Raw genomic sequence first — 24,124 nt, forward strand, 5'->3', positions numbered from 1 at the left:
GATGCAGGAAAAGTGCTGTTTGACGATCGGAGCGGCTGGAATTTTCGCCGGCTCGATCGATCGCAGATTCCAGGGGATGGGAAAAAGGTCAGCCGGCAAATAGATCGATCGATCGAAAACAAAATACTGATGGAGTAGATTTTGCTATTGAATCCACAAAGCAATAGGTGGAGGGAGGCCGGCAGCTTTCATCAGATGTCATGCGCTCATGAGCTGGTGGAAGAAGGTGAGCAAATGGAGAAGCAATCGAGATCAAATGGGGAAGCAGAAGCTGGCGATTGTGATTGATTTGCGGAAAAGTTCAATCCGTCAACGATTTTGTGATGCGTGGAGTGTCGAATTGTCTCGATTGTTGCGCTGTTCCCCCTCTCCACGCAGCCCCCTCCCCACTCCCGAAATTTGACACCATGTAGATTGCCCTTTGGCTGCGCAGCCTCCGCTCATCTGCCCAGAGTAAAAAAATCTATCGCCAGGATCTCACGTTCCCTTTATGTTCGCCTTTTTCTTTTCTTTTTGCCGGAGGACTTAACTTGCTGGAAGTGCCAAACCTGCACGTACGCCATGCCTCTCAGTACACGACAATTCGTTGAAAAAACACTCGTCTCGGATGCATAAAACGACCGCACGAATGGAGCTTCCGACTCATTGCGCTCTTCTCCTCGCTCCAACTAGCGAGCTCAGCGAAGTATCCTAACATGGCCTCTCCCTTTACTTCGGGGCGCATGCTTCTCATGGAGCCGTCCCGCTATGATATGGAGCTTCAAGCGGCTGCTCAGATTAACGTAAGCATTGATCTCGTATCAGCTGCAAAGCGGCATCTCAACTTTCTGCACGTTATTTCCGGTTTGCCACACCTTCATGACGGACCCATGATCATTCAAGCAATCAGGAGGTTAGTTCTGTCGCCACCTTCACATTATTGTTGCCGATCACAAGCTCGTGGCAGGCGCTCTCGGTCAATAACCGCGAGACTGCCAGATTTCGTACGTTCCTCTTAAGTTGGAAGGCTTCTATGGATTGCGATCGTGGATTACTGTTCTGGTCGTTTTATTAAGGCGCATCGTCTCTATTCTGCTTGTGTTCGACCCTTGTAATGATCGAGGCTAGTCAGTCCTTTCGTCCACACGGTGGTCCACGTACCTGGCCACACAAAAATCAAAGCCCGACAAGCTGGAAGATTGGTTAGGAAGGAAATCAGTTCTAACGGGAACATGCAGATTTCAAAACGAACGAACGGACGAACGAGAGAGAGAGAGAGAGAGAGATCTTCTGACCCCCAATGTGAGCCTGCAAGCACAATTGTCATGCGTACGTAATCACTGTAAAGATGAATGCCTTGAAACATTATGTTTCCAGGATAAAGATCGTTCCATATGTGAGATCTGGCACTAGCAGTGCCTATTTAACCCGAGGTTTTATCTTCCAACTCCAATTAATCTAGTCGATCACGATGGAACAATCCTCGAAATTGTCTGCAAGGAACAAAATTTAGGTGCCTTGGAATTCTGTTTGTCAAGAGACGTGATCAAATTTGTGGTTTACGAAACACTGCATGAGCGATCAGATGGGAAAGTGTAGCCGTTGTTCCCTTGTGAAATTCCAAGAAAAAGCAATCAAGTACTTCTCGGAGAAGGAAAAGATTGCCAAATTAGCAAGTCCTAACGTCACGCATCAAATGGGAGTAAAGGAATTCAACTCAAACAAATCAATTCAAGAGCATACAGCCTGTGGGAGAGTAGGTGTCTACCATGTACGATTACATTCATGACGTATTGCAAGAGGAATGGAGCTCATCCTCTGAAAGTGGCTTGGAGAAACTAGCCTTCGAATTCGAATTCCAGCTGCCCTGGCTTGATGCAGAAACGTACAAACCTTTGCATCTGCCTTGCTGAAAGCGGTGTATATCTGGCAGTTTTGATAGAAACCATCATAGGGTGCCTAATCCTGCTTATATGCTCTGGCAACAGAAGGAAGATAACAGTGCAATAACTGCTCTAGGAGGTATTGACTACTCTAATTAGCCATGTCAGCCTTGTCCATGAGAAATATGAGGTAACACTTCCAGAGGAACCTAATATTCAAGCCTTTTCTTCATGTAGGTGTTCTGCACCCAGTCTCAATATACGCAGCGGGAGGCAAGAACCATGAAAAAACAAAAGCACAGAATGGACTTAATTCCTTAGCTTCAAGATTTCGTACATGCCTGTCACCTGCATCCCATCCTCCACCAGCACGGTTTCCTCCTTCATTGTAAAAACAATGTGACGATGGTGTACTTGCTCTGATGGGCCCACGAACTTCTGGCATAGCAGGTCTGGTCTTTCCATTATCTCTGAAGAAGTCCTGCATATCTAGAGCGTATCTGGTCTTCCTCTTCTTTCAGACACTCAAAGAACGATGGTGGCATCTGAAAAAGGTCGAAAACTGATCTGTTGATGGGACAGCTTGCTGGTCACTTTGGGGGGATCAAGAAGAATCCCTACACTGACCTGAGGGCCCCTGAATAGATCTTCAATTTGGTTCGGCCGGCTTTTCCCACAATCGGCAAGGAGCTAGTCGCCCCCTTCTCATTCGTCCGCATACCATCGTCGCACAGAATAACTTCTCTCGTTGAGACGGCTCTCTCAATCAAGCTGTCAGTTCTACTGGCAGTTGAATGGGGGCTTACGATGCCCCTCCACATTCTCATGTCTATTCCAACTTGGGAGCAGCTCCCACACTGTCCACCTTCATGTCTTCTCGTCGGCTAATTGGGTGGCCTTTCATTAGAGACAGTTATTAGAGTTGTCATCCAAAAACTCCACTTCTGCTCTACATGTCTGCGCCTGCATGCTGAAAACAATTATCATGACCCTGGTCAGCCTTGTAAGTTGGTGAAATTGAAGGAAAGTCTGCGACTTCAAGAATAATGCGCCTCAAATCTGACCAGATTCTTTAGTTTTATCCAGAGCTTCAAGAACTATTAGGATCACCATTTTGAGTGTTTAATCTTATATATAAAGCATGCATCAAGTGACTTCTGCAATGCTTCCTTTACTTTCTCCCCATATTTTATATTTGTGCAGAAATGTCTACATACCTTAGGCTTCACACCCTCTCGACTGCCATAACAGCTAGTAATATTGAGGGCGTTGACTAATGCCATTCCTTAACAAAGAAATACCTTCGGAGTAATAGAGAACATAAGTCCCACTCTGAAAATCAAGGAGGAGACTTCTGGGGAAGAAGAACTAGCCCTGATCATGGAGCTACTCTGACCTTGTCTATATTCTAGAAAGTTGCTAAGAACATTATGAAAGTGAGACATCTAAAACACCACCACTTGATTGACTATACTTGTAATTGATATAGGTGATAAATCTCCCCTGCTTGATTGACCTTATCTTCAAACTTGTACCTTGAAGAGATCAAGCATTGCTCTACTAACAGTTTTTTTCATTTACAGCCCATCATAAACTAAAATGTGAACTAGTGGAGGAAGGAGGGTGCGGGAGCATGGTCAGCCATACGGATGACCAGCTGAAGCCCTGGAATGCAGTAAAACAACAGCAGAGAATTCGTTCTGGGAAACCTAAAAAAGCTAGGGTTAGCACCTCAAGCATCAGCTCCCTATTCAAGACTTCAATAGCTAAAGCAAAATGTTATAGTACAGACTGAGAGAAAGAGCAGCAGAGGGGAGGAGACAGTGACCAAACGGTGAGAGCAAACTAAGCTCATATCTCAAGGGCCAGAAGATATAATTTAACACAAGCACTTAGGATGCCTTCTTCTTGAAGACAAGTGCCAATTTGATGGAAACTGTGCTGTGTCCACATCATGTTAAAACTAAGCAAAGGGAATGATGATTGTTTCTCCAATTAGCATTCACTCAAAACCACTTTGTATACAGCTTGAATTAAGGAAATAGATACAGTTTGTGAAATGTGTATGGCAAGCCTAAATATGAAAAAATTGATATATTTCAGACTGTAGAGACAAAATGAATGTGCTCAGATTTTTTAGAGGATAGCAATTGTAAGCTGGAAAGTATTTGAGAGAGATTCACAATATCTATAAGCATGTCATGTAGCGAAAAGTGCAGGAGCAGATGAACATCGGGGAATCATGGAGACAGTTTTGGAAGGAGATTGTATTGGAGGAGAGGGTTGGCTTCAAGGAGCTCAAGAATTGTAACTTCCGTTTAAGGATTTGAAAGGCCATGGTCATGGGAGTTACACGATTGAAAGGTCATGTAGCTCAACGTTTCAGTTCCTCTGTTGAAGATATTTTGTTTGAAGGGGGAAAATTCTTAGAAATTTTCTTGCATATTACTCTACCACCAAATTTTTGGCCAAGCAGGTGCCCATTTGAGGCTCTCATCGAAGCGGACCTATTCATAATGAATTAGCCAGGCAGCCACTTTTTCAAAACCCTCCTGTGTTGCAGAATAGATGTTCACCTCCCCATCTGAGAGCCCCAAAATGAGGAGTGCATGTGGAAGGTGGAGCAGCAAGTGTTAGATACCATGTGGGCAGTGTTTGAGCCTGCCACATGGGCAGATCTGATGGAGAAAGCACGACTGCCACATGGATAGCACATGGGCTGCCATGTGGGCAGCAAGCACACAAAGAAGATAGGGCTGCCACATGGGCAGTACGTGTGCTGCCATGTGGCAACACTCAGAGATGTACCTGGCTGTATGGGGTACATCTGGAGGACAGCATGTGTACAGAACAGAGGTGCATCAGTCTCCGAGCAGGTTTTTAAAGCTATATGGGCCTGGAAAGGTCTGGTATGAGAGCAATTGTTGCTGGATCAATTTCACAGTGGACAGGCACCTCTGCAGATGGCTGCAGATGTGTGAATGGAGCTGCACCAAGGGCCAGAACAGGTCGGAACAAAGGCATGAATGTCTTGACTGCCATGGGACAGCTAGGTGCCACCTGTGGGAAGCTGTTGCAGATTGAATCAGTGACAGGGCTGCCGCAGTTACTGCTGGTACAGATGCTGGTACAGATGGCGGCAGTTCTGGATCATGTTTGTATGCATAGGACCTGGAAGAAGCCTGGAACCGGTCGCACATGAGCAGGCCAGTGGCAGTCAGCCACGTGGCCAGGAAGACAGCAAAAGAGGCTGCAAGCTGCAGTCCCAGAGTCATTATATAGAGCCCAACCAGGTTGGCTGGCCAACCAGGTCGGTTGATTGGCTGATCCAGTCAGCCAGCTCAAGGCTGGAGACTCCAGCCTATAAGAAGGCCCACTTGGCTGGGGCATTTGTACACATCATCGAATTCTCTTGGGCATTTGACTTAAAGGAGAAGTCCAACCCAGTGTTTGGAGGCTCAGGAAAGGCGACTTGCAGCAAGAGGAGGTCTCAGGATTGTTGCAGGTTCCTAGAGCACATGAAGGAACAGATCTACATAGCACGGAAGAGCTAGATCGTGATGCGTAGGACCAGGAAGATGTCAATTGCAGGAAATTTATGTCTCAGTTTGGGCTGCATTCGAAGCAGCAGGGAGGTCAAGGATCCACAGTAAGCACTGCCTTATGAGAGGCTGTCCAGGAGGATCGGTCGGAAGGTGTGATTGGAAGGCACACATACAAGGCCCAGATAATCTCTAGGAGAGCAACACAGGCCAAGAAGTGCCAAGGAGGTAGGAGAACAGCCTTGTGTATGTACAGGATCCACTGTAGCAGGTCCGACTCATCCGACTGCGACTTGTTCGACTCCGACCTTTTGGAAGTGCCAAGGAGATAGGAGAATAGCCTTGTGCTCGTATAGGGGTCCACTGTAGTAGGTCCGGCTCATCCGACTCCAACCTGTTCGACTCCCACTCCCACTCTGTCTACACAGTGTATCGGCGCCCAGACCTAACATGCCTTACAGGGCCATACCATTGTAGGCCCAAAAATAGTTAGGCAATTAAGGTAGCCACCGCTCAAGGCATTAGTTGTCAATAGATTTGAATGCCTGGCATTATGCACATGTGTGAATGATGTTGATATTTAAAGGGCATAATGTCCCATTGCAAAAGTTACCTGACGTTTGAATTTGAATACATTCTCTTTTCAGGTTAGATGTATCCAGCTTTGAGTGAGTGAGCTCCACAATGAAATGAGCGTTGACTGTTCTGTAGTACTTCTGGCATTCTGTCTGTGGCTTTTCTGTTCATTCTGCTTGTCTCTTTCCATTCCAACATCGTTGTCTGTCTGTGTGTTCTGAACCGCGGCTGTCCATTTAAGCACAAGCTCTCCCTTGATATGTTCTTAGTTAACTTGGGTGCAAACCTCGTTAACTTTGGCAAACACGATTCCCAAAGAACCTCGCTAGTATATGTATGTGTGAGAAGCTCGTCTACTTGGCGAAGCCTGCTGTTTTGCTGAGCTTCTGCTCCTAGAGGATACCTCTAGTAGCATTTTTCAAGAGGATGGTCCTTCCGACGATTTGTTATCCTCTTTCCCCACTTTGCTAACCGTGGAGCCATCCCCGCTCCATCATCGTATACTCCATACACTTCAATACCACTTGTATATTCCTCATTGACGTCACCTGCCTCCTCAAGCTACCATGACGGCCAAGTACTCCAAGTTCTTGGGAAGCTCTTTGGATAACGTTGATGCTGATATCTTGAAGTTCGAGAGTGCCTGGCAAGTCAGTGTTTTGGCGGGACAATAGAATGATGATGCCATTAAAATTGCGACATTCCTCCCGACGAAGGTGTCCATATCGACAAGCTAGTATGGCAACGCCCAATTCACCACTTATGTCAAGTTATATGATGCTTTCTTGGCCCAGTACAAGGAGGAGAAGATTGTGGTCCACGTCTTGGCCAAGCTTGGCTGCATGGACCAAAAGAACTTAACGTGGACGATTTACAACCAAGTTCCGCTCGCTTCAACAATATTTACCACAAGCCCAATGCCCCGCCCAAGAAGTATTAAATGCCTATCTCATGGATGGTCTATCAAACACTCTAAAATACTCCGCAGCTTCTGTAGGTATTACCACTCTTACACTGCAGCAGATCATCGAGTGTGCCAAGCAAAAGGAGCGAGTATTGGTTACAAGAGTAGGAACTCCTGGAAGGTGAAAGTCCAAAAATCAGACTCATCCAATGAATTCGTGTCCTCTGCATCTGATTGTAGTAGTTCAGAAGATGAAGATGACAAGCACAAGGATCGAAACATTCGAGCAAGAAGGAAAATACAATGACTATGGAAGAGTCAATGGCCAAGGCTCGAATCTCCAAAGACAACACGTGTGCAATCTCTCGTCTCTGGCCTGGTGTTTGATGCAGAAAATGCTGGAATAACAGTCATGGTCCTAAAGAGTGCAGACTGAACAACCTCTGGTGTGTCATGTGCCAGACCGGCATGCACGCTCTACCACCGCCTACCAGTATAATGCTAGACTAGTGCCTCAATCACCTGTGGCAAGCATTGTCCAAACCCTTGTTGCCGCTCCGGCACCACCTGCAGCCCCGTTTGCCCCTCTCACTGCCAGATGGCATGATTATTATCCTTGGATGTGTACTTCCAATAGTGGTTCCCTCAGCCAAATCTTTTGTTACAATTGTGTTGTTGTCAGTCATTGGAAGACCGAATGTGAGTTATATAAGAAGCACAAGCTGAAAAGGAGCAAACACATGCTCAAACCATTGCAAGGCGGTTGCTCTTCACATAAATATGGTAAACATTGTTTCTCATGATGAGCGGAAAGAGTTGCCCACCGATGATGCTAGCTCGGTCATGGCTATGACGTGGGCGATGAAGGCTTCGCCGAGACCAGCATTGCAAAATAGGCATTCTAAAAAGAAGGGTGAGATGCCAATCGATTGGCAGGTGCAACAAGCGATTCGTGCGCAACACTGATGGAGTGGGTCCAAGAACGGCAGCCTTCGGTTGGTGCAGTGCCAAATTTAAAAGCTACAAAAGAATCAAAGAGCAATGATAATCTTGAACTCCCCTAGGAGCAGTTGAGTGTGCCCCATGATGTGGAGTTTGGGAGGAGAGTCGAGTTTCACGTTTGAATTCGACTCATGGGAAGCACTGAAGGACCAATAGACCAATATGTTGGTTGAGTAACTTGTGACTCTTGTTTCAAGCTTCCACCAGCAATTCTGCTGACAAAATTAGGGTTTCGAGGAGCTAGCAGCATCAATTCCAAAGGTGGCCACTCTGACTGTCTACACTGCATAGCCCAGCTTATACAGCTGGACCAGAAGGACATATTTATGATGAGAATGTCATTGTTCTCACAGCAACCTTGAGGAACTAGATCATGTCGGTTGTATTGCTCGATGGAGGCTTTGGTAATGACATTCTGTTGGACACAATGTGCAGACAATTGGGATTCTCAGGATGAGAGCCGGCCCCGTTTGCCATTCGCTTGGCGAACCAATGATGAGTCCAACCAATGTGGCCACTCTGCCTGTCTACGCTGCATATTCCAACTTATAGCCAGCTGGACCGGAAGAACATATTTACAATGAGAATGTCGTTCTCACAGCAACCTTGAGGTACTAGATCATTTCCGTTGTATTGCTTGATGGAGGCTCTGGTAATAAAATTCTGTTGGACACAATGTGCACACAATTGGGATTCTCAGGATGAGGGCCAGCCCCGTTTGCCATTCACATGGCGGACCAATGATGAGTCCAACCAATGGGCCTTCTCCGCGGAATTAAACTGCAATCAGGGACATGTCCTTCATCATTGTAGTCGAAGTCCTACGCAAGGACGATATCAATGGCACCTACCCCATGCTGTAGGCCATGGCTTGTCAAACATGAGTGAAGCAGGACTAGCACTCTGACCACATCACCATGTGAAAGGGTAAAAAGAAGGTGAAGCTATCAACTGCAACATGACAATAACATGTAATATTTTGTCTCCAACCTCAAATTGTCGAAGGTGACAACATGTTTGACGGGTTCGATGACGTTGAAGCTTAGGAGACTAGGTGAGCCTGTTTGAAAGCAATGTGGTGGCTATTATGGACAAGTCTCAATCGCCGCACGATGCCTTGTCTCGATCGGACGATGACCGCACAAAGTCCACTCTGGATTATTGCACATGTCGGTGGTGATGGATGACCCCAACGCCAAAGAACTCATTTGAGCAAAAGAAATCTGTGAATGGGAACTTCAAGAGCCTCAGAGAGTTAAGGAGGTATGTCTAACCTCAACCTCAGAACGGAGGCCGACCCGTGTATCGTCTAGGTAAGCATGGGAAAGTCCGGAGTTCCTATTGGAATTGCAAATCCTTCTTGTCTCCTTTATGATGTATCCGCCTCGAGTTACAGTGACATGAAGGGCATCATTCCCCAATTCTATCATCACCAGATAATTCTCAAGGATGATGCAAAGCCAGTGCACTAGTAGAGGTATCGGATGAATCCGAAATATGCCAACAAGGAGGATCTTGACAAATTGTTGTTGCAGGTCAGTTTCATTTGCCCAATTGACCGGGCAGCAACTTGGATCTCCCTGGTTGTAATTGTCCCCAGAAAGGAGAACAATTTGCTGGTCCATGTTGACTACTACAAGCTTAAGGTTACCACGGTGACCAACCCCTTTGTGCTTCCCTTTTGTGACTCTACGCTTGACACTGTTGCCGGCCATCAGATTTACACTTTCCTAGACGGGTTTAGTAGTTATAATCAAGTCCAGGTGGCTGAGCAGGATCAGGGAAAGACGACCTTTATAATGGAAGAGTGAGTCCTCAGTCTTTACATCTACATCTAGCATAAAAATTTTTGGCCTAAAAAATGCACTGGTGGCTTTTCAACAAATGGTGCAAGAAATTTTTGACGAGTACCTGACTTCATTAATGTGAATCTTTTTGGATGATCTTAGTGTATTCGAGAAACAAGCACAGTACATCAACCACCTCACATTGTGCTTACCCCAGTGTCAGGAAGCCCAACTATCTGTGCATGTGGATAAGTGTGCCTTTGCAATCGATAGTGGAATGCTACTTGGCCACATCATCTCATCTGACGTGATCGCCATGGATACCAGCAAAGAGAACCAGATCCGTAAGGCTGCATGCCCAATCAATTACAAGAAGTTGGCCAAGTTTCTAGGCCAAGTCCACTGGCATAGCTAGATGCTCCGGTATCTCGCAGATGTGGCTGAACCTCTCAATGAACAGCTCAACAAAGTGGCAATAGTCTGGTCACTGGAGTGTAACTTCGAATTCCGACACCTGAAGCTCATGCTGGCCATTGCCCGATTGTCCAACCTCGAGATTGGGACCTTGCATTTCATGTCTTTGTAGATGCTTTCGACGTGGCCATCAATGCAGCATTGATACAAGAACCCAAGCCCAAGTGGTACTTGCCAGTGAACTATGCCAGTCGGAGATTGGCCTTTTCCTAAACGACGTAATAGAAGTTCTCAAGGTCCGACATACGGCCATCTCCATAACCTATTACCCTCAGGCAAATGGCCCAGTGGAATCAGCCAACAAGATCTTGTAGATGATCCTAAAGGTGGTCAATGAAAACCGGACCAACAACCCTATTGGTTTTCGGAAAGCATTCAAAGTCGCCACCGAAATTACCCCCTTCAAAGTGGCATATCAGGTGGAGGCAATGGTGCCCATGGAGTACTTGGTCCCTAGCCTCCAGATCACCAATTCTAAATGCTTCAGTCCACAACAATCACTTTCCCACTGGATGGACCAACTCTGTATGTCAGCTCCTATGTTTCTGATGCCGTTCAAACCCCGAGAAAAATGCGGACCAGCATGCAAAGATCCGGATCTTTAAAGAGAAAGACGTGGTGCTACTCTTCAGATCTTGCCTTGGTCTCCACCCTGGCAAGACAAAGCTCTGATGGGTCAAACCACATTAGATCGTTAAGAGGTTTTATGACGGCACATTTTCTTGGGCACTTTACATGGCAAGAAATTCAAGAAGCTAGTAAATGGCTATCACCTCAGGTACTATTTTGGCCGTATGCTAGCATTCCCATTCCATGATGATAAGTTGAGACCGCCAGCTGTCACTTCGGTAGATGTGGACATCATATGGCTGTGGATGATGATGCCTCATTAATGGGAATCCAAATGTATCCTAAGGATCACTTTACATTGTGCGGCACAAGTTACCAAAAATAGTAAGCATGCAATGCTCAGGGCACCTATGTCCCCTTCTCCTTCCCGGCCATAAGCACCTCTCAGCCCCCTCATTTGCACGTTATGCTTTTGCTACTCTTGCGCTTGCCCTTACCACCATTGGCTGCCAGCACTGAGAGCTCTTTCGCTTTCGTGCCCATCCTCTCAAAGCTTACCTTTCTACTGCTATTGCTTGCCAGCATCGTCCTTCTTTTTTCCTTTCTCATGAACGTCCACATAGCAAAAATGGTGGTTTTCGAGCTTCTAGCTGCCTTCAACACTCTGCAAGTGCACATCCAAGACTGGTTGGTACAACCACAGCTTTAGACGACAACGTCCCTCCCATGGAGCACCATCCCTGTCCACCTCGAAGCCAACAGTATTGTGACCTAGTTAGCTCACCCTAGCGACGAAGTTTGGGTGGCGAGTGGCTGCTATGTACTCACCATTGAGCTCATCAGTGCTCGATTGCGTCTATCCCTTGACAGGAAGCTGGAGGCGCACCGTGCCTTATCTGTTGAAATGAAGGGGCTATTCAGAAGAAAGCAAGCCAAGGAATACCTATTAAGCAACTTGGACACAAAGTCCCTTGTCTCGTGCTACCGCTTCCTTTTGGAGCTCATTTGGCTCCAAAACAAGACGATCAATATCTCAATAGCAACAATAGGGTGGTTGTTTCAGGCAAAGAAAGGAACAAACTAGCATATGGCCATCTCTTCCTCACAAGGTTTCATAGCAAGATCGAATGGTTAAGAAGTCCAACGTATGCACCCAGTTGGGGCAGCTCTTCTCTATGCTTTTCCCTTTCCAAGGGTGAGTGCCTCAGCCACGACTATTGTTGGCCTGGTGGAGATTCTGGCAGAAGCCACAAAGAGGGCGTTGGTGCCAAAACCTTAGGGCTGGTGCCAAAGAAGAGAAAACAGAGAGGACATTGGTGCCAAAGCCACGGGGTTGGCACCCAAGTAGGTAATCTTCGATGAATCCTTCGAATCAAAACTAGAGTAGGTGAACCAATTACCTCGCTCTCCCTGTCTTTTCCATCACTTATGCCTCTGCTTCTTGTGACAACTGGGCTAGACCTCACAGAAGCAGCAGTCCAAGACGAAAGTACAGTCCACCTTAGAAGGGACACTTTTGGTCGCTTGTCCAATTGATCTTTCATCAGACACCCTCACAATCCAGCTGTGGGATCATGGATGCCCCAAATCTGTTGGCCTCCCCGTAGTGTGTCATGTACTTGTCCTGCTTTCTACAAGGAGATGGTCGCCCGAAGATCGAGCACCTCCAGTAGGAAATTGCCCACCTATACTCCACCCTCACAGACATAACAAGGAAAGTCGCAGAGCAACATGGACATTGGCTCGAGCAGCTCCATACCGAGCTTACGAACATTCACAACGCATAGCTGGCCACAAGCATGGAACATCTCCGAATGCTTGACGGCTGCAGAATCAGAAGGTGGAGTCTAGGACTCACGTGTAGTTCCTTGAGGCTCAAGTCAAGGCTTTCACCCACCCAACTTACATAGTCATTCAAATACATCCATAGGAGTTGACGGAGCTAACAAGGATCATGAACAACGAGCTCCCATCCTAGTGGCAACACTACATGGACTAATCCTCCAACTCGGTTGCAAAGATCAATAGGTTCTCTTGAAGGACGGGCACCGATGCAGGCAGTACGGCACTCATAGCAAACCATGCACCGCAGTGATGTAGGCAATGTGGGCTCATCAAATCACTCAAAGGAGGCAACTACACCGGGTAGTACGCAGCCCGCCAACAAACAGATTGCTCTCCTAGATCCTTCTTGTGAGTAGTTGAAGGCCAAGCTAGCCTTGATGTAGAGCAAGGCGCCCCTTACTAAGGAACCGGTCCCAATGGACGCCATCCTATTTCCTGGTAGACATGGCCCATGGATCGTACATGGAATCCTCGGAGGTCTGGGTGCAAAGGAGCATATTGCCGTAATCCAATAGAATTGGAACATCTCAAAGCAGGAGCTCCGAGCCACTAAGATACACTTCTGAGAGGAAAACAACAGGCCAGGGACAAGGAGGAGGAGGAGATGCAGAAAAAGAACATGAGCCTCCAGAAGCAGCTCGAGTACAGAGCACACAAAGTCTTGGCTCCATGAGATTCTGACTCTGAAGGTCTGGTGGTTGCTGCTTCAACAGAGGTTTCTCAAATGCCACTGTCCACCCCACCTCCAACCCAGGCTGCACTAGCTCTGGCCCCTTTGATGCCCTAGACTCAAGGCTGTGGTTAGGGCCTATCTACCATGAATCAAGTCTTGCAGTTGACAGAATAGAAGGCCAAGATGCGCATGGGCCAGTTGGTGCTACAAAATCGCAATGACTTGCAGATGCAATTGGCAGAGACCCAAAGGAAACTGGCTACTCACAACATGCTTCTCAACAACACTTGCATCGGCATTTTTAACACCCTACTCATGGCACAGGTGCAAATACCATGACATCTATGGTATTCGACCCTTTCCAACAACATGCAATGATATTTGAAACCATGTCATGGTGCCCCTGCCCCCCCTTTCGCCTTCGCCAAAATGGCACCTCTACTTGCCTTGGCTATAGCTTCAGCAGCAATGTCCACCACCAATGTTGACGAAGAGGAGGAAGTGCTAGATGAGTAAATTTTTTGGGGCGCTCGTAGGATGTATATGCTAGTTTGGGAGTTTTTGTTGTAGGTAACATGATTGTGTTTCCAACAGCGGTCTTCAAAAAATCAAACTAGTTTGATGGCCGGCTTCTCTAGTGCCATAGCCAACAAGTTCTCCATCCTCCTCCAAAAAAGCTGGAAAACCACTTGTGGACAAAATGGATCCAACTCACAACAGGTGTTTAACTACTCGTATAGAATTCCTTGCATGCAGTGCGAGGGTGCTTGATGAGTAGTTGGCACTTGGTACACGTAGGTCCCAGATCCCACCGGCTTGCTTACCAACTAGTTGTTGCCATCTGAGACCTTCAATGGGATGGCGGAGTTGTGAGCCTTTTTCGACTCTATTTCAGCATCGTTTGAGTCATTTGTGGGTTCACATATTTTCATTTGTCCACTGTGAGTGCCAAAGTGTAGCACTCTAACACATCTGACTCCGACCTATCTGACTCTAAATCTGACTCCATCTACACAATGTTCAATGTCCCATCGGCGCCCAGACTTGACAAGCCTTAAAGGGCCATACTGTTGTAGTCCTAGAAATAGTTAGGCAGTTAAGGTAGCCGCATTAGTTGTATGTAAATTTCAATGCCGAGCATTACGCACGTCTGCAGCTGACCGTTGGCGGGAAATATGTATTTAGAAGGCATAATGACAAATTCTTAAGGTTACCAGATGTTTGAATTTGAATACATCCTCTTTGCAGCTCAGTTTTGTCCTATGTTGAGTGAGTGGGCTCGACGGTCAAATGAGTGTTAATTTGTTTTGAAGTATTTTTGGTAGTCCATTAGTGTCTTTTCTGTTCATTCCGCTTTTCTTGTTCCTTTCTGACATCACTGTCTGTTTGTGTGTTCCAATCAATGACTATCCGTTTTAGCACAAGCGCTCCCTCGATATGTTCTTAGTTTAATCCGGTGCAAACCCCGTCAACATCCACATCTAGTCAGCACTCCACCAATAGAGGGTGGTTGCTTGGTTTACCACTCCTTAGGATGGTAGATCATCAGATAGAGTTAGTTCAAGCAGCTTAGCTTGTAAGCATGGTGCCCTACAGAATGAGCCAATGGAAGAAGATGAGATATCCCGAAAGCTTTCAGACCATCTTTGGTTGGGGTAGATTGGGAAAATAAAATCTCCCTGGGGTGTGAAAGGCTATTGAAGCACAAGAAGGACAGAAGTTGGAGAATGTGCATGATTTATAAAAAATGCAATTAAGTCACCATCAAAAACCAATATCCCTTCCTATGGCAGATGACTTGATTGATAGGCTGCAAGAAGCCGCCTATTTTGCGAAGATGGACCTTCATACTGGCTACCACTAGATACTCATAGCTGAGGAAGACGTCTATAAGATGGATTTAGAACTAGGTGTGGCTATTACAATTTCTTAGTACTCCCTTTTGGACTTGCGAGTGCTTTGCAACCTTTTAGCAGATGGTGAACAATATCTTTCGTGAATGTCCAGGAAAATTTGTAGTGGTATTCTTAGACACTATTGTGGTATACAACCATTGTCTCGAAAGCATGTTGAGCATCTTTGCATTGTGGTAATGGCACAAGGGTGGAAGGAGCTGAAGGAGTCTAAGAGTAGTTCTTTCATAAAGTACTCTTGTACCTTGGCCATAAAATTTTCCGAGAACGAATGAGCATTGGCCATGAGAGGACCCAAAAGGTATCAAAATGGCCCCTTCCTCGAATAGTAAGGCAACCCTTCTTTCGTGCCTTAGCCAAGTGACAAAAGCGTCTCTTTTGTGTTTGAGTCGGCCTCCCATTGTTTGATTGTCGAATGGATCCCCATTCACGCAATCCTAGGCCACTTCCATCAGACATGAGAACCATCATTTTTTCAAAGGATGAGCTACTACAACTAAAAAAGGATGTGGAGATTGAAAGCTCTAACACTCTCTTTGCATGCATCCATGGGTTCCACCCTTCTAGGTCACAAGATAGGAATTGGATATTTGTTTTTTTACCTCACGATCTTGCCCCCCACTTCTCATATATTTATTTGATGGGACAAGGTTTTTTTCAAATGGCTTTTGATTCTTTGGGAGCTGCGGCACAATGTTACAGTCTAGTCCTCTTGCACTTGGTTATAGGTGGTTTTTTCTCACTCCTTTCACCTTAGGTTTTGATTCGGTAGAGGAGGACACATGGGTTAACTCACTCTGTATCAGATTCTCTGATCTTCCTCAGGTTTACCATCAATTTGTTACCATGATAGGAGCATTATTTGGGTAGGTCATAGGGATCTCCCCACTCCCTGGTTTTCCTGCTTTCGTAGTAGTGGAGGCGATCAGGGCTGATGGGTCCCCAGAGTTAGGGTCATTTTTTAAAATCCTAGCATTTAAGATGACCACATTGTGCTTCAGGGCCCAGATGGCTCTCTTGTTTGGCTTCGAGTCGAGATAGTGGGCAGACAGGATCAGTGTCTAATTTGTAGACATTTGGGCATTTGTCTAGGGATTGCCCAAAGAAGAAGAAAAAACCCAAGAAATCTTTTGGTGCAGCCCCTTCTTGTCCTTGACAGAGAGATCCTATGGCATTGTTGGAATATGAAGCCAAAGTGAGTCAAAAATGTGTGTTCTAGGTGGTCTAGATGGTGTTTTATAGTCTAGTGAGTCCTAGACGTGCCACGTGCCATATTGGGAGATATCCCATAGACATTGTGACTTTCTAGAGTCTAGTGTCACACTATATAGTGTTGTACTTGTCTATTTTCTATTACATCAGTCAACATCAAGCTATCAATACATTGTGAGTATTTTGGTTATTGCCTTGCACTTGTACTTTCTTTCCTTTCCATTCTGCCTTTCATTATGCTTTTCATATTTCCATTCCATTCCTAGCTAGCTTCCATGTCTCTTCATATTGTATCAAAGCTAGCTTTCCTCAAGGAATAAGGAGTCCTTGAAGCCCATCTCAGACCTATGGAAAGGCTAGCTCCTTCCACTCTAGTTCCACTCTCTTCTCCTCTCCTTCCTCGAAGCACTCCCTCTTCTTCATTTGCCTTTCCACATGAGCTCCTACCCAAGCCTCATCATCGACTGCCCTTTAGCCTCAGCATCAGTGTACAAGAGCCCGTATCAGCCCGGACCTATGCCTCTCCATTGACCATCAAACAGGCCGTACAGCTGTACGGACTGTTGCGCCGTACAAACAGGCCTGCTGTCCGTATGCTTTTGCAGTACTGTCCGTACAGCCGGCCTTGAAATGTGCGCCATCTTCTGCAAACAGTCTGTCTGAGATATTCTGCCTGCTCTCATGCTCACACACCTCCTGCTGCCCACACAGCTTTAGCTGCTGCTGCTGCCCACACACTTCACTTACTGCCCATGCAGCTGCTCCTGCTGCTCACACTTTTCCTGCTGCATATCTGCCCCAAAAGCGCACCACTTTCCTTCACTCCTCTTCAGCAACCTGGTCACGATTGAGCAGATCCTGTCCAGTATTCATGTGAAGCTGCCCTTACCCTTGGTCACTCTCTTCTACTTCGACACCGGTGCATTACCTCGAGCTTGATGTAGAAAACTCTCCATCAAAAAGTGATTTCTCCGACCTTGCTTCTCCGATTGGTGCATGAGGTACTACACATTGATTGACTCCCGATAGCTCGTGGTGATCCATCCCTCTCATACCATGGCTAGTATTTGTGCTGATACCATACATACTTTGATGGCCAGTTGGGCTTCGATGCAAGGTTCTTCTCGCACGGCCTCTGCCAGAAGGATATTTTTCTTAGAGAATGGAGGGGCTCTCCCCTCTTCTCAGATTCTACAGCAAGACTATAGTGGTGCTTTCAGCGTCCTCCCTGGTTTCTTTCCAATTTGTACTGAGGTTTTCTATTGACCGATTTCTGGGTGAATTTTTTTGTTCATGACATGGATGATATATTTCCTCTTTGAGCTTACTCTTGTGGGTTTTCTTCATACTTAATAGAAGTCTCTTTCATGGAAAGAAAAAAAATTGCATCGTATCTTGGGCATTGAGATCATCCCTGCAGAAGATGGAATCTTTCTTAATAAGAGGAGATACATTGATGAAATGCTAAAAGAATTTGATATGGTAGAATGCGAACTTGTTAGCACTCCAATTCAAACAAGTTATAATACCTTTGAAATTGAGAGTCAACAGTCCTGGATGTGGCATTTTGTCAGTAATCAGACCAGATATATGCAATACTCATGTGAGCATCATTTTGAGCTGGTAAATAGTGTATTCAAGTACCTCAAAGGTACAATAGAGCACCACTTGTCATGTTCTAGAGAATATAGGTAACCTTATCTCATCAAAATTTTTGATGCAAATTTGGGTGAAGGTAAAGAGGCAAATTTAGTAACTTGTTTAACATTCTTGACCAATCAGCATTGTGGTCAAGCAAGAAGAAAGACAGGTGCTTAGTTGACAGCAATGGCAGAGTGTATTGGTTGATGCAAGTGTTCTTATGGTAGCTGGACAATATGTGAAGTCCCATAAAGATAATTTAAACAAAATCTCTGTAGCATATGTACAAAGTAAAAAATGATCTTGCATGGAAATGAAGGTGATGAAGATTTTAGGAGCGGTCTGTTACAAGATAGAATTAAGCAGAATTCAAACACCTTTCCTGTTTCCTTTGTAGAAAAAGATTAGAGAGATCCCATGTTTTAAAATCATGTATTTGCAAAGAAGTAGGAAATAACCATTTATGATATTTTATTATTTGTCTTCTATTTTAGAGTATAAATGTATATATCCTTTAGGAAGTTTTCTACTATTTTTATTCTTTTTGTATCATTTGTGACCAATATACACGAGGCAGCAAAAATTATGATGGTGAGAAAGGTTCAAAATCCATTCTTTTATCTGTACTTCAAATTTTCAAGCTTTTAAAGGAATGTGCATCCCATGAAGTGTAAAAACATCACCTAAATTATTTTGTAAGAAGAGAAGTGCAAAATATCAAGAAATGAGGGATTATGAATGATTGAAAAAAATTATGCGATGAGAAGTATCCCAATAAAAGTGCTCTCCCTTTCGTTTGTTTTTTCCCTCATATGACATACAATATTGGTGCTTCTCAGTATTTAACGAGTCCAAAGATTCTTTTATTGCAATATTATATGAACTACTTTATTATACCTGACCAGGTACCTAGATTATTGGATGCCACTTGCTGCAAAATGTGAGATTGTTGGAGTCAGTAATCAGAAGGATTTTCTGCCCCCTTTGGATGTTCAGTGGGTGTGGCATTGTCACTGTCTAAACGCGGTTGGTCCCTCCTTTCTGAGATATGGGTTTTCTTATAAATAATATTAGGTGAATAGTTAGGTGATTACATACAAAATTGTGCTTTAGCAATTCAATAAAAGGCTATTGTGGTCTGCTCACCATTGATTGCTCTGAAATCTGTAAGATAATGCATTGTCTTGTTTTTTCTTTTTATGCAGATGGCATATCAACAATTCTGCAAGTCGCATTATTTGAAAACAATTGATGTCCCTTTTTTTAATGATGTTTTGAATGAGGTTTCAGCCCGAGAGAGGTGCAAATCTGTTTGGTGCAAAATATATCCAGAGGAACCTTTCGACTTAGAGATTGTTCCAAACACAGGAAATGATATAAAGCAATCTTCTAAAAGAAAGCAGCCATATCAAGCTGAAGACAATGACCTCATGGCAGCTGTCTCGCAACAGATTTCTTTCTATAAACAGGTTTTCTAGGAATTGAAGTTGTTTGTACACTCCTAGCTCTTAAAGATTATCATTGTTTAATTGTTGCTGATATGGTGTATTTCCGTATTCCTCTCATTTTCTATAAAGGTGTACATTGATGATGCTTTCTACAGGTATCACAGCCATACATGTGTCATGATGATTTCCTACACATGGCAAAGGAAAGATACAAATGTTTTTTGTACATACTGCGCAAATCAGAATCTAAAATGATTTGCGTCCCAACTCCTGATATACATATTATGTGGCAAAGTCATAAGGTACTCAACTGTAACCAAAAGGATTTGGATGGCTTTTTATGTTTCTTTCAATGTTTCAGAGAACTCCTTGGTGAAACCAAGAGGCAAGCTGACTGTACGCTGTGTTTTGAGTCACTGAATATTTTATTTGATCTACATGTTATCCAGATTTTCCCTGTGGCTTATGCAGAAGACACAAAACAAATCTGTAGAGTTGTGGAAGATCACAATCTGTTGATTCACCGGCAACCAGATAACATATTTTCACAAGCATTTGAAAATACCTCGAGAATTTGGGAGACACTTTTTGGGCATCCCTATGAAAGGGCAGGTGCTGTATGTCAGATTGAAACGGCTGAGACCAATCCCTTGGAGATGTTTTCTGAAAGTATACCAATCACAATCAATTGGCATCATCAATTTGTTGACGTGAACTCAGAGTATTCATCCCTTAATCCTAGACATGTGGTAGAGGTGAATCTCTTTAAGAACTATTAAACATCTGCCTATATAAATGTGTGGTTCTTAGAATTAAGGACTCCTCCCTATGAACTGCAGGTGTGCATCCAAACCAGAAGTACAGAAACTACTGAGAAATCTCAAGTAGGGGACTTATTTGTGCGCTTGCGAGCGATGGAAGCCTGCAAGCTTCTAAGATTGGATGCGCCTCTACAAGGTTACAAACATGACATAGCATGGCACATGATTTGGTTAATGCAGTGTGAGATTAGCTCAAAGGGTGTGGTTTTAGAGCTTAGAGAGAGTACATCGGGGTGCTTTGGAGGATTTTCTAAGCTGCTGGGACAAGCTAGATTAACATGGAAAGAGCTAGAAGGGGAAGCACTTTTGGCAGTCTACAAAGCCTTTGCTTTGAAAAACCGGGCCAGAAGTTTGGACAATTGGACCATTGCAGCATCAATCACACCTCCAGTTCAGGCACCCTATCTCCTCAAGTCATTGCCAGATCGTGTTACAGATGATGCAGGTGCCATGATCTCAAAAAAAATTATGCGATTGAATAAGTACCAGCCACAGCAAGGGCGGTGGATGTCCCATACTGTTTTGAATCATGCTGGGAAGGAGTGCTTCATTATTCGCATTAGGTGAGCTTCAGAGCTAACAATTCATATTACTCAATGCTTAATAGTTATCTGAGTAACATAAAGTCCACTGCCAACTGCAGTGTCAGTGGTTTTATAAAACACTGAAGGGAAGCATCATAAAAACATGAAGCATATTTTCATCAATCGAGAAGAAAAAAAAAATCTGCTGATAAATAATTAATTTTCCACGTACTTAGACAACTTTTAACATAGCCGTCTCTGGTTCTGCTGATTCTGAGCTGTCATAGGGTGTCTGTCATAACAAATGCTGGTCACTGTTGCCTTCTGACGGGATCTACTTCTGGGAGATGTGTAGGGTTGCAACAGGTGTGTGGAGAAGAAAGACTGAGCGACCTGTTGGCGTTGACTGGAATGAAAGGATAATCCATGTTCATGGAGGAGGATGGGACTACATTACTGGTTCCATTGGAACTGCCCCAGGTAACTGTACTGGGTTCAGACCTGGGATTGTCCAGTAATTTTAAAGCAACTGTCCCTTGGTACTCATATTCTTGCCATTAAACAGATAAAATCATTGCTACTGCAACACCTGTCGCTGATGAGCTTGAGCAGTATAAAATGAAATGGTCATTTTCCAGTGGCGAGACACTGACAATACAGACACCTATAGAAGATCAGGAATGGGAGCGACATTTGAGATTTACAGTTAAAGGAAGTCGTTATGGATCGGTGGGTCTTCATTAAAATTTTCACAAATTATTTATTCAACAGCCTAATTCTGGTGAGATCAAATGGGAGGGTTATGTAAAAGCACACATGCATGATGTGTGTGTGTGTGCGTGTGTGTGTGTGTGTGTGTGTGAGAGAGAGAGAGAGAGAGAGGAGATTTAAGCCCTATAGACAAATGTTGGCAGGTGCGTCTTCTCAATGGACGGCAGATGCAGTATCAAGTACCATCTGCAGTGCCGGAGGAGGAAGAGGGCTTTGTGACATTGGTCCGGTACACTGCTGAAGCTCGACAAGGTAAGGCCACTGCTCTTTTCAACTGGAAAGTATCGGCTATGGAGGTTCTACCAGAGGAGGATGTAGTCGAGGTCATGTTGCTATGCACAGCAACACAGAGGACAGTGGCAGATGTAGGAGGGAAAACCTTGTCCAACTTCTACAGCAGGAGGAAGAGAAGGGGGAGCAAGCCAGGGCAGAGGGATTGGGGCTCAGTGGTGGTGGGAGCAGGGCAAGGGGCCCCATCAGAGCTGATGTTTTGGTACCTAAATCCTGAGGAGGTATTGAAGGTGAATCTATCTGAAGAGGACTATGAAGGGGTCATGCCCAAGGGGGCTAGTGATCAAATGTACCGGGGGACCAGCTGGCTTTATACAGGAGAGAAAGGGGGCCTTTATAAGCTAGCGAGCAGAGGGTCATATGAATCCTTTGGGGGAGATTCCCTGGGTCACTTTGGTAGCCACACTAAGGTTCTTGCTGCCTCTTAGCAGCTTTGACTCATAATCATACACCCTTGCACCTTCAACTGAACTATCTGGTAACAAATCCTCATTCAGCTTGTCCACATACCTTCTAAAAGTTGTGATTAAAAACAACTCACTTCCCTTTGTTTCAATCCCCTTTGCATGGGTCTTTACTCAGATATGTCTATCCCAGCACCAACTTTTGGCTGCCCACAAGTCCCATTGCTGATAGAGCCCCCCTGCTGGTACAAGTTTCCATCAAATAGATCTGTGAGGTCTTTTCCTTGCGTTAACAATTCTCTCTCCAGTTCCACATATGTGAATCTTGGCACCAACTCTCTGCTGCCCACAGGATTACCCTCACGTTAATGTGAGTTGTGCATGCACATGCATGTGCAGGCTTAATACCGGTCTTGTAATACATAAAGGTCAAATCTCTCTCTCTCTCTCTCTCTCTCTCTTTCATTTTTTCCTGCAAAACTCTCTTGACGTTTATAGTGCCAGGGCATTTTTTGTTGCCTCACATGGTAATCAAGTGTTCAAGTTGCTTGGCAGCATTTTTGACTCATCTCTCATCCTTTTTTTTCCTTCTCTCCTTAAACTATGTGCTCTCTCACATTTGTGCTGCCCATGGCATCCCACCAACAGTTTGAACTCTCTCTCTCTCTCTCTCTCTCTCTCTCACGTACACACACACACACACACACACACACACACACACTTACACTCACACACACACATGCATGCACACACACAACCATGTGCATGCCTACACGAAATATGGTTCTACTATAGGGTGGCAACATAGCGTGTGTGGATGTTTGAAGATTCCCTAAGAGTTTGTAGTTGTTAAAGCTTGTTTATGTAGCAAAATTTTACAGCAATACCTTGGGAGTACATGAAACATGGATTTTGAACCATATCTCAATAATGAATGACAAGTTTAATAAAAATATTATTTTTATTGAGCACTATATACACTAAAAACCAATCTATATCTCTTAATATTATAGTTATCCTTTACCATACGAACTTGTTGTACGATTTTAATGATAAGCAAGCTCCCATGATTTTCACTTCATTATGAAGCTGAATAATCTCTTTCAAGATAGATACAATTTCCTTGATGCTTTCTATACTATTTGCCAAGCATAATTTGCACTCATATATGAAGTGATGCATGCTTGTGTGTATTCGGTGTTCTCTAAGAGTCCCAAATTAGCCATCAATGGAAACAACTTCATGAACAATTAATAATATATGAAAGGATATGTGGATGATAGTATTCTAGACCAAATAACCAAAGTAATAGTAAAATCTTGATTTTTTGGGGCTTGGCTTCTCAAGGGTTCACTTTGTACTATAGGGATGCTTGTCATATGGATGTTTTGGCTCCATTGTTCAACTTATTGGTGATGTATCATATGAATTATGCAAGAATAGTTTACTCATGGTGAACATAGTTTAGCCATGCCTAAAAGAAGCTAAGTTAGAAGTTGACTATAACACACTATTTTTGAAATTCCTCACATTTCTTGGATCTTTTTCTAGAGTGGTCACCTCCACTCTATATTTACCTGGTAAACTCCAAAACTAGGTGAATTAAAGACATTACATAGGTCACCTCCACTCTATATTCACCTAGTAAACTCAAAACTATGAATTTGCAACACTACATAGGTCACCTCCACACAAATATGCCCTTATTAAAGTAAAATTTAGTGAAGTTGTAAAGTGGTGACCTCCATTCAATAATGTTCTAGTGAGCTCCAAAATCCGTTCAATTGTAACACTCTGCAAGTTTCCTCTATACATTTCTTTAGTGTTTGATAGAGAAAATATGACAACATATGCAGAGATGCAG

The 24,124-nt window shown here is 44.4% G+C and overlaps 1 protein-coding gene across 1 annotated transcript; it reads left to right on the top strand.

Moving 5' to 3' along the window:
* Positions 1-417: 417 nt before the first annotated feature.
* LOC147888156 (enolase (DUF1399)) lies at positions 418-22,845 on the top strand. Its single transcript, XM_087393864.1, has 9 exons — positions 418-892; positions 18,907-19,027; positions 19,207-19,470; positions 19,605-19,751; positions 19,899-20,204; positions 20,289-20,833; positions 21,150-21,274; positions 21,360-21,523; positions 21,709-22,845. The coding sequence occupies exons 1-9, from the start codon at positions 696-698 to the stop codon at positions 22,282-22,284; spliced, it is 2,445 nt and encodes an 814-aa protein (XP_087249990.1). The 5' UTR covers positions 418-695; the 3' UTR covers positions 22,285-22,845.
* The last annotated feature ends 1,279 nt before the right edge of the window (positions 22,846-24,124 follow it).

The sequence above is a fragment of the Dipteris shenzhenensis genome, chromosome 22 (genome assembly GCF_047967505.1).
Source record: "Dipteris shenzhenensis isolate YYH24624 ecotype China chromosome 22, Dip_SZ_1.0, whole genome shotgun sequence".
NCBI lineage: Eukaryota > Viridiplantae > Streptophyta > Polypodiopsida > Gleicheniales > Dipteridaceae > Dipteris > Dipteris shenzhenensis.

Bases quoted from the DNA above. Each gene is read 5' to 3' on its own strand.
- LOC147888156 (XM_087393864.1), top strand. From the start codon at position 696: ATGGCCTCTCCCTTTACTTCGGGGCGCATGCTTCTCATGGAGCCGTCC. The intron at 893-18,906 runs GTTAGTTCTGTC...ATACCTGACCAG, and splicing joins ATCATTCAAGCAATCAGGAG to GTACCTAGATTATTGGATGC. The intron at 21,524-21,708 runs GTGGGTCTTCAT...AAATGTTGGCAG, and splicing joins AAGGAAGTCGTTATGGATCG to GTGCGTCTTCTCAATGGACG.